The following is a 17,686-nucleotide window of genomic DNA, read 5'->3' on the forward strand; positions in this document are numbered from 1 at the left end:
GGGCGGCGACCTCGCAACCCCATGCTTTATTTACACATGACTTGCTGGGCGCCGCGAAAATAACTCCGTACCGCCACCGCCCCTTTGAGAGACCGTGTGCGTGTGCGCCGCTGCTGGGCGTGAGCGCTTGCGCACTTTGTCTATGCGAACTGTGCGGCGGCGCGCTGACGAATTTGTTATTTACGATTTGTTGTTTACGTTACGCGCGTCCAGTCGCTGGCTGAGACTGTTATCGCCAAAAACGATTTGGAATTTTGGAAAACAAAAAATAAAAACAGTATTATCCTGAGAACCGTGTCCGTCGCGGCCGCTTTATAGTTTATATTATTTTCGTACGCCACTTTCGGCGCCGTAAGTTGTAATAAGAAAAAGTATCACGCTGGTCGGTGACAATAATATTATAATACACCTCTGACCTCTTTCCGGTGATAACCCCGTTTTGTTGTTGTTCCTTACTCACTCTCGCCGGGCTGTTCTCTCTCACTCACTCACTCTCGCTCTTCCCCTCACCGCTTTCCGTTCACAAACACACACACACACACACATCCACCCATGAGCGGAAACACTTGCGCACGCGCATGCGACGGCGCACACGTAGCGACGATGACTGATGACGTATAAACCGAGGCGACCGCTTTTCCTATGATAATACGATATTGTTTTTAATCGCACACGCACGCACACGCATAACGCGTAATTGTACATGACTTTTTTTTCTTCTCTCCTCTCTTAACCCCTAACGAGTCGCATCGTTCGTCACCCGGTTATCGGGCGTCCCCACATCGGCCGATAGCGCGACCGCGATGCGTATGACCCGTCGTCGACCGTCCGTCGCCGCCGCCGCCGCCGCCGCCGTCGTCGTCGCTTTTGCCGTCGCCGTCGTCGCCGCTGTCGCTGCCGTCGTAGTAGTGTAAGCTAACGGTTACGGGGAAGAAGCTTCGCGCCGACACCGCCTCAACAGACGTCGCAGCCACCGCCGCCGCCTCTGCTGACACACTCCCGGAAACTCCGTCGACTTCCGATGTGTCGCCATCCCCCATCCGCACCATCGTACTGATGCGCGTCCGTCGCCCGTCGAAAACGATGATCCGTTCCCGTTGAAAACGTCGAACTTCTATACTGTTGCTACAAGGTACGTGTACGCTTTTGTCCACATTCAACCCGTTTTCCCGACGTTGATCTGTTCGCGTTTTAGGCGTAGCCCGTCGCCAACAGTGGGCGTCGTATGTGCATTGGCTCATAGTATAGCCGTCGTATTAATCAGTTGGGCTGTCCATTGTTTCGGCATCCTGTCCCAGTGTCCGGCGACTCGTCGACTGCTGTGGCCTGTCCACAATAATCCCATTGCGCTGAGCTTTCACCCCCGCGACTGCACTTTCTTATCTGTGTTCATTTCACATCTCACTCGCCCTGGTTCAAATACTTTACATGTGTCTATTTTTAGATTAATCACTCAACATAAATCCTTAACAACGTCAACTACGACTAGACATTTGTTTTCTGTTCAGGGTTGACACGATAATGGATCTTGATACCTTCCTTAGTCCAAGTGCCGAGTGGTTCTCCCTGAAGATATAACCTGGGTTCTTATTTGTGTCCCTAGTTTATTTTATCACAAATCTATGAACTTGATCAGATCAGCTAGGTTTCATTTTTCCCACAGTACTTATCTGTTTGTTTTTATAAATTTCAAATATAGTTCTATTTTTCATTGATTATCTTCCACTATTAAGTACTTACCAATTTTAAATAGTTTTTATAAGCTCTATTAGACCTAAAGCCATAGGAAATATTAATCTGCCTACCGGGCCCTCAGCTAGTTGGGCTGTAATGCTGTCTTGATCTTTGAAAACATGTAAACAATTTATAAAAATTGTAACTAAAAACTATTGTTGAGTAGATATTTGTGGATATTCATACTACTTAAACTGGTAAACATTAAGTTAGGTACCCCAACTTAAGACCTTAAGAACTAGATAAAACATTTTGAAGGTCAAAAAACACTATATTATTTATATTTGGATTATGTGTTGAACACTATCTATTTTACAACTGAAATTTGTGTTGGATATGTCATTATTTGTTATGAATCCAGAGCCCCTCTAAGTTTTTGTTTTCAAAGAATTATAATCAAAAAGTAGGTAGGTAGGTACATTGTAATTAAATACTTATAGAACTTTAAGTAAAATTAAATGTACAGAATAAAGGTTTTTTTGTATAATATGTTAGCATTGTATAGTGTTCATATTATACCCCTTATTATACCTAAATGGTTTTATAGACTTCAAAATTTTTTCCGGTAAGAGATTAAGGACAAACTAAATTTTGAACTGGGGCTAAGCCCTGTTCCACAATGAATCCTGTTCCACATTTTCAATGAATGTTTATGGCTCTGGGTTTGAGTAACTACTTACCTATAGATTTGTATTGTGGACTGGTAGTGTATGTACTCATCAGCAGTTTTTATGAAGATATGCACGACCAAGCATAATAATCTGGACATGATCTTAACCTCGATTTTAAATGCTGTAAATTAGATTGGTACCAATGCATAAAATATAAGAATTGTAATATCTGTACAAAACTAACACTTGGTGGAACTATGCTCATAGAATGTAAATATGTAATATTAATTTAATAATTATCAAATTCAACAAACATGGATATCTATTTTATCCTATTGGTTTACAATCAAATATAATGGTTGCTATTTGACATTGTTAATTCTTCAGAATTTTGTCTCAATCTACTTAAGTATACCTACTTCCTTTCATGATTTCATGGTAAAAAATAGCTAAATAATATTTAGAAAAATAGGTGCAACAATTTTAAATGTTTTATTTTATTATCTTATATAATATAGGTACCTAGGTGAATAGGCATCTAATATAATTTAAAATGGCTGTATTTACTTTCATTATTATTAATCTATTTGCATACTTAATTGTTATTTATATTTGTGCCCAATTACCTACATCACCCCAAATGTGATCAATTTATATTTGATTCAATTTTTTAATAACCAAATATATTTTGTTGAATATGTAAAAGGGTAGTCTAAATCTTCTTTGGCATTTATTTATTAACTATCTTACTTTTATTCTTTTCATGTATATTTTGGTTAGATACCTAGGTGTTTTTGATTATTTTGGTACTATTCGTGATCTATCTTAAATTCTTGTGGACAAAACAATCATTTTATTAATAGTTCATTACCCATTCTTGCATAAACAATTTTATCTCGGGAATTATGGTAAAGAATGTGCCATGTGGACTAATAAATAAGGATTGCTGAGTCATTAAAAAAAAAAATAGTTCTTCAGTTTAATGTGGTCACCAATTGTTTAGTATAACTCTATAACACCTATATTAGTAAAATTCTAAAATATATTGAAAATGAAATGTTAATTAGTAGGTACCTAAATCAATTATACCTAGTACCTACCTATCTAAAGTATGTATACAATTATGTGTAGGTAATATTATATTTAGTATTATATCTACATTGTAGTTGTGGAATTCTATAGTATAAACAATGGGCTTATAATTTTTATAAAACTTATAATGAATTAATATTATTAAAATGTTAACTTGATTGTATAAATCTAAAATATTACTTGATCTTTGGTTAAGATTCTTAAATCTTTAATAATAATAATGTATAATATATATATTTTAAAGATATTATCTATTATATATCATATGTTTAATAATTAAGGCTCATTTTTAATGTGATTTCAGGCGTTTTAAGTGTCAAATTATCAATGAGTAATCAGTTGGTCGACTCATGTTTGTAAGTATATTTTAATGGAGATGGTCATTCTTTTAGTTATCACTCATCATATTTTATTTTAAATAACTATAATAGGTCCTATATTGTTGCTTAAAAATGCATAACATATTTCTTGTTAAATAACTAAAAGGAGCTTATTATTAACTAATTTTTATAAATCATTAACATTAATTATTAATAATTTGCTTATAGTTTTATTTTACAATGATATTTGCTTTATTATATAGTATATACCTACATCATTATATTATAAAATATTATTTAATGTATAATATAATATTATTACTCTGATTGTCACCTAGTTATACGGTTTAAAAATATTATACATTATTTAAATGATTTATCATTAATAAGACATTAAGTAAGTATAATGTAAGTTTTATTTCATTGTTTATGTAGGTATACTTCAAATATTAACTTAAAATATTAATTACTTATTGTATTTGAAAATGTAGATGTGTAGAAAATCATATTTTTATGAATACTTGTTAATGTTTATATTAACCATAACAATTAGCTTTTATCAAATATAATTGAGTTTTATCTAATATATAATAATTAATATTTTATGTGAATATTAACTATTTATATACTCTGATCAGTGAAAGAACGCACTGATTCATCCCCTTGCGATACCCTGCCTTTGTGGAAACAGTCTTCGTGGGCTGAGTGTCGCACAATATAACAAATTTTTGTGGGGCTGCACCGCGTTATCTTGCTGGTCAGAGTGAGATAAATGCAATAATATTGAATTGGCTTGTGTAAATATAATAAACACATTTGTTTCAAATTTGCTTGGGTGACAGGTTGGTGAACAGAAGGGTGGAGAAGCTTCAAGAGCAAAGCTTCACTTGCACTGAGATTACACAGAGGTATATTTTATTTCTTATAAAAAAATTGCCATAATTTCATGTCAATTTTTAATTATTACTTTTTTGGCTTCTATACATGCTTTGTTTAGACATGTCATGTGATTGTTTTTTTTTTTATTTAGTCTTTATATTGGCATCACTGTGTATTATTATTAGTTTTTCTTGCCTTAAAATACATGGTAGATTATACATTCAGTATTCAGTATTGTTAATAATTTATGAAACATAACTTCCATAATTATATATTGTTTAAAGTTATATGAATTTTAAATATAAAATGTGCATGATATTTTACTAAAGAGTCACCTATCTAATAATATCCTATTGTATTTTTTTACATTTACTAATACTTGCTTTGAGACTGTTATTTTTTATGCACAAGCTTGCTTTTTTTTTAAATCAAGTTATTAAAGAATAACCATGATAATATATGATTGTAGGTACTATGAAAAAATGTATTAATTTTTTTAATCGGTTTACAACAGAGTATTATGCTAATAACAAATATTTGCTATAAGTAGATATTGTATAAAAAAATGTAGGTTACTGTTTTTAATGAAAAATATTGTTGGTAGTTTGTGAACATTGGGTAAATAGTCAATAATAGAAACTCAATGATGAATATTCAAAGAGCATACTGATTAAAGCAAACAGTAATCAAACAGATTAAAATTAAAACAATTAGGTATTTGAATAAATTTTATATTTAAAATATGATTAGTTGTTATTAATTATATTGTTATTAAATACGACAAATTATGTTTTAATTTATTTTAATTTACCTAATTATGTATGTAACATGGATAATAATAATTTTGTTGGTTCCAAATAGTATATTATATAATATTATATTAGGTACCATTGATATTAAAATATTAATACTAGTAAGTAGTAGCAATCTATAGTATAGTTTATAAATATAATCATTGATATTACTTAATTTTGTATTTTTTTTTTTATTATAATATACTACCGCAGACGTTAAGACTCACTCTCATCACTATTGAGTTTACTGACTACATACACTAACAGAGTTCTTGAGTATTCTAGACATGTGCCGATTACCGACACCGATTATATTTCGATACCGATCTTTTTGAATAATTCAATATAAGCAATTTTTCAATTGTGAGCGTGTTTTGGGAATGTGTGAGTAGTGCTGTTGTAACTGATTATTATTTATTAGTGTTAGTGTATAAGAAATAGCGGGACACTCGCACGTGCACACACATGTCAACAACGTGACATTGCACGTTATATAATATTATTATTTTTGGGTTTTTTTTATTTAGTGTCAATTATTCCCAAATAGTACTGACTAACTTAAGTATCCGATAAAATGTATGAAACCGAATTTAAATTCCTCGTAAAGTTAACTTGAAAACGGAATTTTTACAATCTTAAATATTAATTTTTTTGTTTTTAATATTATTAATATTTTTAAATTCTTAATATTCAACGGGCTTATGAGTTTAAATTAAAAAAAGTAAAATAGTCGTTTTTGCATAAATTTTATGATAAATTCAAAACTTGTTTTCAGAAGTTTTATTTGTTTACCACGATATTATATACTCGGTACATATCATAATATAGGATTCCATCCCACATTTTGGTAGTAACTAGTAAACACAGCCGGAATTAAATCCTCTTGAAAAGTTATATGAACTCAAAAATGTATATTTATGAAGAATTTTATTTAACATTGACAATTTTTATGTTATAGAAAAAGTATGTTTGACCACGATTGAAATAATATCGTCTATCAGAGATCGGTTATATTTCTTTACTTAAAAGTATTATTTCAACAATAATAAAAGTTGATTAAATACCTTATTGTACTAAATCGTACGATAAGGTCAATTTATATTTTTTTTGCCCATACATAATTAATAATTATCAATACCATTAAGCACTAAAACTATTGCAACTCTCTAACGTATGAATCATGGACGTGTGATATGAAACGGTTGTACTTATTATTTGTCGGAAAATATATACCATAATAATTGGAATGTGAGGTTAACGCCGTACAAATTGTCAAAATGCTCTTTAAGTTCAAAAATACCAAAATACGCACGTAAAACAACCATATTTAGATTTATGAATATGATAAATTTATTTCGTTTATTGAAAAATATTTTTTCTGTAGTGTTACATTTTGAACTAAGTGTTGGCAATTTCAAGTCATAATAGTTATAATTCCTGAATGGACAATAGAATATTATGATTATTTATGTTACATATGACATACCAACTGGCAACTACCAATTGGTATTTCCGGCCTATGGGGTTTTGCCTTTCTAATCAAACTCTAGATTACAAACCGACTGTTTTTAAATATATCTATTTCCGCTGAAATGTATTTATCTATGGGCGCAGTTAGGCCAATGATAATATATTAGAATTTCTCACATATCTAATTTTAAACGACTCCAACTTTTTACTTATTTCAATATTACAATATTAACTACATATTATTTAAGAAACGTAAAAATTCATGAATATTCTATTATGAATTACACTAATTAAAAATAAAAATGGAAATGTTGCTGTTTAAAAGTAAACATAATGAGGAATTCTAATTTATTTCCAGTATCCTTATCGTTCACATGCGTGGGAGTGGTACATACGCGTGAGTCACTCACTAATGATCGTTTACTACGTACACGCTAGCAATTCACGCACACACATACTTGAGATATTGCCTATCTTGACTAACCTCGCGTTGGTTAATAACGCTCCGCTGGCAATCTTTTAAATACATCTTCCTCAGTAGGTATCATAAATACAATTAAATATTGAAATTTACAAGAATTTGTACGATAAATAAACTAAAATAATTAAGTTGTTAATAAAATTTCCATACTTTATTTTCTAATAATTAGGCGTTTATTAATTTATTACTTTGTTTATTAGTTATTAGTTTATTACCAATTTACAAATAATATATTATACGCAATAATTGTAATGTCAACTTCTCTATCTCCCCAACACTCGTCCTTGCGCTAGTGTTTAAGTTGTTATATTTTTATTAACAAGGCCTCGGCGATGAAATTTCTTTATTATTGAATTATGCTCGGAATTATGAATGGGTTATTTTATAGAATGCATTGAACTACCTTTATATAGATATTTATGTAATGTATAATATTAACCCTTTATTTATAACTTAATACAAAATTGTAATTACTAATTAATAACTATACTACACTGTGTGGCGATGTCTTCTTCCTGAGTTGGGTGGTGCACTGTCGTCCAGCATTACTATGAAATAATTTATGGCTATGACAATAAACTCGTTATTGTTTAATATCGTAATATTTTTGGTAAAAATTTAAAGAAATAGGAATTTTAATTATCATTTAAAATATAATTTACGTAGATGTACAAAAATGTCTAATGATGAAACTAAATATAATTTAAAACTTTAAACTGACCTACTTCATCTTTATAACATTTTTTGTGCACTTTGTTTATTTCTACCAAATATGTCATTGGATAATATTTTTTGAAATCATCTGCCCCCCCCCCTCACACCTATTTTAAATGTATCTTTCTTTACATTTATTTTTACTAATACTGTTTTTCTTACTTAAAAATCTCTTTTCTTATATCTTTGTGGTTATTTTGTTTGTCAAAAATCCTTTTGTACAATTTTGCATGTGCCTATTGAATTGATTTTTCGTATTTCTGTAATTATTATAGAATGGCTTAAATTTGACCAAATAATCACAATATTAAAAATTGAATCAAATTTTCAGCCATGTACCAAATTAAAAGAAGTGTATTCCATTGAATAATAGATTTAAAAATAAAACATGTATAACAAATTGTGCTGTAAGCATTAGAGAAAATTTACTCATAATCATTGAGAATATTATTTGTAGCTATGTTTTTACTAAATAAAGAGAGTTACGAGTATGTAAAATACTATTTGAATACTCATAACTTGCTTAAAAATTCAAATATCGATAAAAGCCAATGTACACACACAGATAATATTCAGACCTTAAATTTTGGTATTAGATTAATTCACTTTAATATTATAGCTAACAAAATAAGTTCTACTAAATCAAAATTTACTATGTTGTACATTTGCAAGACCAGAGACAACACATGTGGTTGTCCTTTTATGAATTTCAATGATATTGTTTTTAAATTGGTTTATATTTCTTCAGTGAAAATGTATTTTATTTTGTGAATTAATTAGTTACACTATACTTAAATCAAAAACTATTTTTACAAGCTTAATATACTATTAAATAAACTATTTAGGAAACCAAATAGTAGACTCAGTCATTATTTTTTAGCCAGGATTTGGTATTAAGTACTCTTATTTGCTATTGAGTTTTGATAAATAGGTAATAAATTATACATGTAATGTAGAATTATTTAAAAATGTATAGATTAACACATAATTCAATATATTAATATGTAAATTAATATGGTACAATTTGTATTTTAGCCCTTAAAATTTATGTGAAAAAAATGTAATTTTATTACCTTTCTGGTTTTTAAGTGGAGCTGTGGTTTTTTTTCAATTTTTATACCCATATTTCATATTAATAAATTGTAATTTGAATTAAATCTCATTTATATTTTTAGTTTATTGTTTTTATTATTCACTACAATATTTGTAGACTTTTAGTTAGTTAATTTTCTTAATTAAATCTATACTCTGTTCAGCGAGAGAGCACATCCCTCCGCATCACCTTGCTATTGAAACCGGTTTCCCAATGGCAGGGTGTTGCGTGGGAAATCAGTTTTTGTCGGTGAGCGCGGTATCTCGCTGAACAGTGTCATAATATTATAATAGCTATGTGTTGAATGTATTTAAAAACTGTTGGATTTATAAGCATGCATGTTTACATTAATATGGCCAAAATGTATTTTAAAAATGCCCTTAGCCCAGTACACAATTTTTAAAATTAAAATTAGAAAATAAAGGTAAATAATAATAAAAATATATTTTTTATAAATCAATGTGTCAATTAAATTGTTGGCTATTATTATTTTTTAAACTTAATTATTTTAAGATTGTTGATTGATCTGTGTTAAATAATAACAATTAAATCAGTAATTTTATTCATTAAAACTAATACGCGCTATCAAAAAGAACAATCTAAAAATATTTTGTCTTAAAAAAAAAATAATAAAAAAAATATAACTATTGGCTGCAAATGCCAAAGCTAAAACTCTGGAATCTAATTTCCAGATCTTACAAAGTTAACTTTTTGGTTTGTATTACAACATAGAGGGAAACAATGTGAGTACAGCTTTCCTGAACAAAATTAAAAAAAAATATTTGAAGAAAATATATAGTATATTATGTGCTAGTAATTTGAAATAAACTGATCAAATTTCTTTCCACGTAGCTAGAAAAATAAAACCATCTAATTGTATAAAATCCACATTTCACAGCTATGAATTTTATTATATTACAATAATAATAATTATTATTAAAATTGAATAGGCAATTGCAAAATACATAGATACCTAAATTTTTCCAATTATTTTTTTAGAGCTCAGTCAGACCTCTCTCAAAATAATTCATACCCAAATGATATCGCATATTCAAACAACGGCCTTCAAGAAAATCATTCATCTAGTTCATCTGCTCAATGTAGTGAAAAACCTGTATTAGTTTCCCAAACAAAGAAACATCAAACAACACAACAAGTAAATATTATTTTATATTTTTTGATTGAATAAAACTTGTATCTAAAATTAATTTGAATGCTGAATGTCAAAATATTATTTTTATTTCAGGTCACAACTGTAACAAAAGTTGTTCGAGAAGTTCATCATATGATTCCTAATGGTCATTCATTAGATTACATCCCGTACACATTAGGAGTATCATCTTCATCAACTTCATCAACTCAACCAAATAATCCCGTTCATATGTCAGAATCTGGTTTGTACACATTTTATTCTTTAAATTATGTTAGGTGAAATACAGTGAACTAATATAATCCAATTAATAAAAGTTATTTTGAGTAGTTTCAGTTTACACGTTTTCAAGTAAATAGTACGTGTTTCTAACTTAAATAATCAAGAAAATAAAAATGTTTGAGATTTTTTAGAATAGATTATAGTAAAACTATAGTAATATTTTTGAATTATTAACAATAAAAATATATAATATATTGAAATAATTTAAGTTTAATCATAAATTAATAAGTTTTAGTTAAAATTAACTGTCTTCAAATCTTGTAAAGATTTTATTTTTATTGTTAATTTTAGAAGCGACCACTAAGCCATAGTAATACCTGTGTTCAATTATTGTGTCTATAGATCTTAAATTTCTTTGAACTCTTCCAACCTGGTCACGTACATAACTAAAAATACATCATTGTTAAATATTTGTTGCTTGTAGATTGATGTTAGAAGTTCTGTAGATTAATACAATTAATAAATATTTATTTATATATGTATATACGTTTTGTTTTGTTTAGGACATTATAATAATGACTACCAGAATTATAATCCCGGTTGTCAGGATTATGACCATTATGTTGGCGTACATCCTGGACTTTCGTATTACAGTTCCAACAATATACCTGGCCAGCCAGGTGCTAAAATAGATGGAAATGCATACCATGTATACGACACAGGATCATCCCCTAACCAACTGGGGCATGAATATAATGAAACGATACCCACACCACCAAGCCCTAGTGCTTGCAGTGAATCTCCTCCACCACAACAGCTCATGGCTCAAGGTAATTACAATTTTATGTATGCATATTTAAAAAATATCAATATTTAGAACAAATTAATGTTACATAATGGTTTAATCTTTTGAAATTAACTTATTTTTAGAATACATGAGAAAAGGATTACCATATCCACCTTCTGGTTATGAAGAACTTGATGCAACTCAATTGCATCCAAATCATGACCATTATCACCGAATTACACCGTCACCTGGTGATTGTTATGGTTAGTATTAATTTCTTATTTTATATAATTTCATAATATTATGTATGTTGTAAACAAAAATAATACTTAAAACTTTTATTTATTTAGATCAAATGAGTGGATCATGGAATATGGATGAATGTGGAGATCAAATGGCACAAGGTATGTTTTTGTTGTGTTTCTATTATAAGGGTTTTTTTTTTATTTATTTATTATTTTTATTTTAGGTCTTAGATGGAGGGATCCTAATTTGCCCGAAGTTATAACATTCCTGGCTAACCCAAATAATTTAATTAAAGCAAATGCTGCTGCTTATTTACAACATTTATGTTATATGGATGATCCAAATAAACAAAAAACTAGAACATTAGGTGGAATACAGGCTTTGGCAAAGCTCTTAAACCATGATTGTCCAGATGTTTACAGAAATGCATGTGGGGCCCTTAGGTATATATTTAAAAATATATTTTGTTCATATACAAATTCAGTACAAATTCAGTGCAATTTTATTTTTTTCTAGAAATTTATCATATGGAAGACAAAATGATGAAAACAAACGAGCCATTAAAGATGCTGGTGGAATACCATTATTAATCAATTTACTGCATAAATCAGCTGATGCAGAAGTTAAAGAACTCGTTACAGGGGTTTTATGGAACTTATCATCATGCGAAGTATTTACTATAAAAACTAGTTAATGTTTCAAACTTATTTCATATTTGTTTATTATAAAAGGATTTGAAAAAATCAATTATTGATGATGGTCTTTCTACTATTGTGAATCATATTTTACTACCTCATTCAGGGTGGAGTCCTACTGCTTGTAGTGATATTTGTTGGTCTACTGTATTTAGAAATACTTCTGGAGTATTGAGGTATATAATGATTCCAAATGTTTAATTGCAATAGCTTAAATTGTATTAAATATCAAATTTTATAATTTAGGAATATAAGTTCAGCTGGTGAATATGCACGTAAAAAGTTACGTGAATGTGAACATTTAATTGATTCCCTTCTTTATGTAATTTCAACTGCTATTGAAAAGTCAAATATTGGAAATAAGAGTGTTGAAAATTGTGTATGCATATTACGAAACTTATCATATAGGTGTCAAGAAGTTGAAGATCCAAATTATGATAAACACCCTTTACCAACTCAAAGTAGAGTTGGTCCTCAGCCAAAAGGTTAGTTAAAAATAATAAATGTTCATTAAATATTTAATACATTATATTTATGTTTCATTTTCTGTTTCAGCAGAAAACTTAGGCTGTTTCGGAGCTAGTAAAAAGAAAAAAGATATCCAAGTGGTTTCACCCAAAGAAAACCCTAGCAGTCGTATAATTCCTAGATCAGAACCGGCTAAAGGAATGGAACTATTGTGGCAACCAGAAGTATGAATTTGCATTGTTATTTTGTTTAAAATCTAATCATTCTCAACATTTTTTTTAGGTGGTTCAATCATACCTAGCGCTGCTACAGAGTTGTTCAAATCCAGAAACTCTTGAAGCTGCTGCAGGTGCAATCCAAAATTTAGCTGCTTGTTATTGGCAACCTAGTATTGAAATTAGAGCTGCTGTTCGGAAGGAAAAAGGTCTCCCTATTCTTGTAGAGCTGTTACGAATGGAAGTCGATCGTGTAGTATGTGCTGTTGCCACAGCTTTAAGGAATTTGGCTATCGATCAAAGAAATAAAGAACTTATTGGTTTGTTTTAATTGTTTTAAAATATTAAATTTTATAAGTAAATATGTTGATATTTTTTATTTAGGTAAATATGCAATGAGGGACTTAGTGCAAAAGTTACCATCAGGGAATGCTCAACACGATCAAGGAACTTCAGATGATACTATAGCAGCAGTGTTGGCTACACTGAACGAAGTCATTAAGAAAAATGCTGAATTTGCTAGGTATTTATAGTAGTGTAGAGGAATTTAATATTATGACTTCTGTTCGATAATCACATATGTAAGGTTTTGTACAGTATTAATACATTTGTGTAATGAATCATTTATAAAATATACTGCATTTATTTTAAAATTAAATATTTATATTAATGTATATTTGTGTAGGTCATTACTGGATTCAAGTGGAGTGGAAAGATTAATGAATATAATCAGACAGCGCCAAAAATATACATCTAGAGTTTTGAAATTTGCCAGCCAAGTTTTGTTTGCTATGTGGCAGCATCAAGAGTTAAGAGATGCATACAAAAAGCACGGTTGGAGAGAACAAGACTTTGTTACAAAAACTATTGCAGCCAGAAATGCGGCGGGTGGAGTGAACTCACCAAATAATGCAAACAGTACACTTAATCGCCCTATGGCAAGTCAAGGTGGGACTCGGTATGAAGATCGAACGATACAAAGGCAAAATCCAAATGTTTCACAGATGAATCATTCACTATCAAACTCTAACACAAATTCTACTTATCAGGCTGTAAGTTAAAAGATGAAAACTATTGTGAATATACAGAGTCATCCAAATTGTTGTTACAAGACTGGTGAGGATTTAGCACTCTATGCAACCTTGTCAATTTTGTAACAAAAATTGTGGATGACCCTAATATTTTTTTAAATTAGAATACTATGTTTTTAAATTTTACTCTTTAAATATAAAAGTATTGTATATTTTAAAATTGCTAAACGAAGGTAATTTTATCGATAGTTTTTTTTTTTTTTTTTTATTTTAATAGTAAAGAATTTTACATTAAAAACTACATTTAATATACAATGGTTTTTGATGATGATCTTATTCATACACCAATATTATGATGATTTCAGATAACTGGTGTGTATTAAATTTATTTCATTTACCATTATATATTATGTTGTAACTTTAAATGATAATTAATAATTAATGGAATTTAATGATATTATCCAGTGAATATTGTAAATCTCATTTCACAGTTTCTATTCTAAGATTTTAATGTTAGTAACTAAAAATGTATGACAACTAATTGTAAAAAATATGTTATTTTGCTGTAATTTAAATAAGTATTATTTATTTTAATTTTATAAATTTATTAATTGTCGAGACAAATTGTTTTTACAAAATCTTTTAATAATAAAAAAAAATTTCATGTTAATTTTTATACTATTAATAATGTTATGCAGTTTTATTTCATTACCATTGTTTCAACTACTTATTAGGTTGTACTCCAAAGGACACTACCTATGCATTTGTTGTTTGTTTTCTTTTACATAACATAATAATTATTATGTTCTAAATTTTTAATATAACATTGTTATTTTTAACATAGAGTAAATTTTACATTTTGAAACCATAAATATCATTTTAAATTTTCTCTTGTCAGTTTTTTTTTTAAAGATATTTTAACTTTAAAGCGATACATAAGTAGATAAAATACATTATTTAAAAAAAAAATTATTAACTTAAAAATACAAATATTGAATAAACCTTTATAATATGTTTAGTAATGGGTTAATTTTATTAATAACAGTATTAGATAATATGCAGAATGTAAATTTAGTGTGTTAGAAAGAGACAACAAATACAATTATAGCATGCTTTTACCATTTTATTTATCTGGGTAATGAAGTTAATGACCAAAACATATTAAAATTCTCATTTCATATAACATTTACAATATTCACCTTTAAATATATAAATAATAATCTATATTTTATTCTTTTCTCATTTACAATTTATTATAGTATGTACACACTAACATGTTAGTTATATTATTAAATAAACAGATTTTATAATATTTGAATTAAAAAAAAGTCTTATTATTTCGGTTAGTTCTTTATTTTATTCATGTACTTGATATTTTCAGAATGAAGATATTCCATTAGCTGATATGCCATACCCCGAAGTGTCTAATCATACCCCTCCAGCTGGTGGAGTATTAATATATCCTCCTGGACATGTGAGTAGATTGAGTGTTGGTAATTCATCAGTATTGTTTTCATCTTTTATATGTAGTATTCAAAGTTAAAAGTTACATAACAAGTAGTTTATATAGCCAGATTATTCATTTATTTTACTCACGTAATTTCTGCACATATTATTTATACCATGCATATTATTTGACTGCACTAATTAATAGAAGTGATAGAACAAGGATATACACCAACATTTGTAATGAATTTTATCAAATAAAATCCAAAACTCAAGATCTAATTGTATTTAATAATTAATAAATATATTTATCAACTTATCTTTATAATTTAATATAATACTGTTAGCTACAGTCATATTCTGCTATTGTTATTGAATTTTAAAACCATGTATAATATGAAAAAATCCATTATTAATGTTTAATGGTGGTTTTATCTTTTGTTAAATTATACATAATTGAATAATAATTGTCAATTATAAACCTCATAATAGCAAACTGTATAGTTAAGTGAATACATTTTAAATTTTCATATTTATTTTCATGATATATTCTAGATATAATGTATAGTTTAAATTTATTAAAGTAAATAAATTATTATTTAAATAAGTTTTAATATTGACAATTTAAGTATTTAACTAGGTGCATTGATCTGATTTTAAATGAGTTAGCATGGGGACTAAAGAGATAAGGAGTCCTATCTTATTATATATTCTGGTACATAATATTCTCAAACCTATTTATTTTAAACTTTATGTTAACAGAGATTGTGCTTAAGTTATTTTCAAAGTTTTATTGAATTAGGTACAATAATATACTATTGTAATATTTTATTGGTACACAAACTTTTCAAGAAACATACTTAAAACAAATATAGACTTGTATTTTAAAATACAATTAGTTTTTATGATAATTAAAATTTGAAATACTGTAAATTATATTTTGTTTTCTATGATAACTTATTTGCTTACATAAATATATTTTTATAATAAAATAAAAAGAACTGAAATTGAATGTTACTTAAATGTAGAAATGAATTATTTATTCATTAATATTTTTATTTAAAATGTCTTAGAGTGTGTGAACAAATATGGTTAACTATTTTTAATTCATTATTTGATGTATGCTCAATTAAGATCTTAAGTGTAGAAATGTAGTATCAAACTATGCAAAATACTATAGATATAAATACCAATATTGATGTTTGCTAAAAATCTAATAGAATTGTCAATATTACAAGTATTTTGTTTTAAATGTTTATTTTTGTTTTTAGCCATTAAGACCAGGTGAACCACTTTATGCTCAAGTTAACCGCGAGAAAAAGAAGAATAAACAATATGACCCATCGTGTTCAATGGGTGAAATGTGGAATTATAATGAACAGGCGCAACCAAAAGTATCATCTGTTGATGTCTCCACCGCCCAAGGTGGTGATTCATGGGTATAATAATCATTTGGCTGACTTTATTTGCATTTTTTTTTAGTATCTTTAAATCTACAATGTAAGTATTTGTTTTTATGACGAGGTGATATTATTATTATTTCCGCATTTGTGACACAACCATTTTTATATTATAATTAGTTAATAAGGACGTGTTAGTTTTTAATAATTTATAAGATGTAAATTATAACATACATATTTATCCATTATATACACACATAACACTTTTATAATTTATTATTTTATGTACAACTAAATGCACACAATATTTGGAGATAATGTTTATGTGCCAATAATAATATGATAATGATAATTTTAGACTTAGTATTATATCAGTTTTTACTTGAATATTATTAAGTGGGGCTCACATATCTTTTCTTACATACTGATTTGTATTTATGTTATTATTAAAATAATAACTTTGGTTCTTGATCACCTAATGAAAATAAATACTGACAAAAAAAAAAGGTTTAGATTTGGAGAGTGTTGTGTTAGAAGTACTCTGTGTTAATATTGGAATATATATGTAATAAAAGAAATGTTAACTGCTTAAAGTAAGTCAATTTGAAACCATTATGTGCAATGATTGTTTGTATTTATCATTTGTTTAAAAAATAAGGCGATATAGTTACTTCAAGTAACCAAATATATATACATATAACATATATATTTAACTTTTTTTGGGAGATTTTATATCTACTAAGTACTTGGTAATATTTTACCCCACTTTTTTGGCAGTTTTGATAAATATATTATGTAAAAAAAAAATAGTGTTTCTAACTTAATTTGATATCCACAC

The 17,686-nt window shown here is 28.2% G+C and overlaps 1 protein-coding gene across 3 annotated transcripts; it reads left to right on the forward strand.

Moving 5' to 3' along the window:
• Positions 1-265: 265 nt before the first annotated feature.
• Positions 266-17,200, forward strand: LOC132933805 (catenin delta-2). 3 transcript variants are annotated; one of them, XM_061000083.1, is made up of 18 exons: positions 266-1,132; positions 3,742-3,793; positions 4,600-4,665; positions 10,188-10,344; positions 10,435-10,582; positions 11,124-11,390; positions 11,491-11,610; positions 11,698-11,751; positions 11,817-12,036; positions 12,110-12,263; positions 12,325-12,464; positions 12,535-12,773; positions 12,844-12,980; positions 13,039-13,291; positions 13,356-13,494; positions 13,657-14,023; positions 15,384-15,476; positions 16,720-17,200. In XM_061000083.1, the coding sequence occupies exons 2-18, from the start codon at positions 3,765-3,767 to the stop codon at positions 16,891-16,893; spliced, it is 2,757 nt and encodes a 918-aa protein (XP_060856066.1). In that variant the 5' UTR covers positions 266-1,132; positions 3,742-3,764; the 3' UTR covers positions 16,894-17,200. The 3 variants fall into 3 exon arrangements, with proteins under 3 accessions (XP_060856066.1, XP_060856067.1, XP_060856068.1); XM_061000084.1 differs by having other exon boundaries at positions 12,847-12,980; XM_061000085.1 differs by lacking the exon at positions 4,600-4,665 and having other exon boundaries at positions 269-1,132.
• The last annotated feature ends 486 nt before the right edge of the window (positions 17,201-17,686 follow it).

The sequence above is a fragment of the Metopolophium dirhodum genome, chromosome 1 (assembly GCF_019925205.1).
Source record: "Metopolophium dirhodum isolate CAU chromosome 1, ASM1992520v1, whole genome shotgun sequence".
Classification (NCBI taxonomy): domain Eukaryota; kingdom Metazoa; phylum Arthropoda; class Insecta; order Hemiptera; family Aphididae; genus Metopolophium; species Metopolophium dirhodum.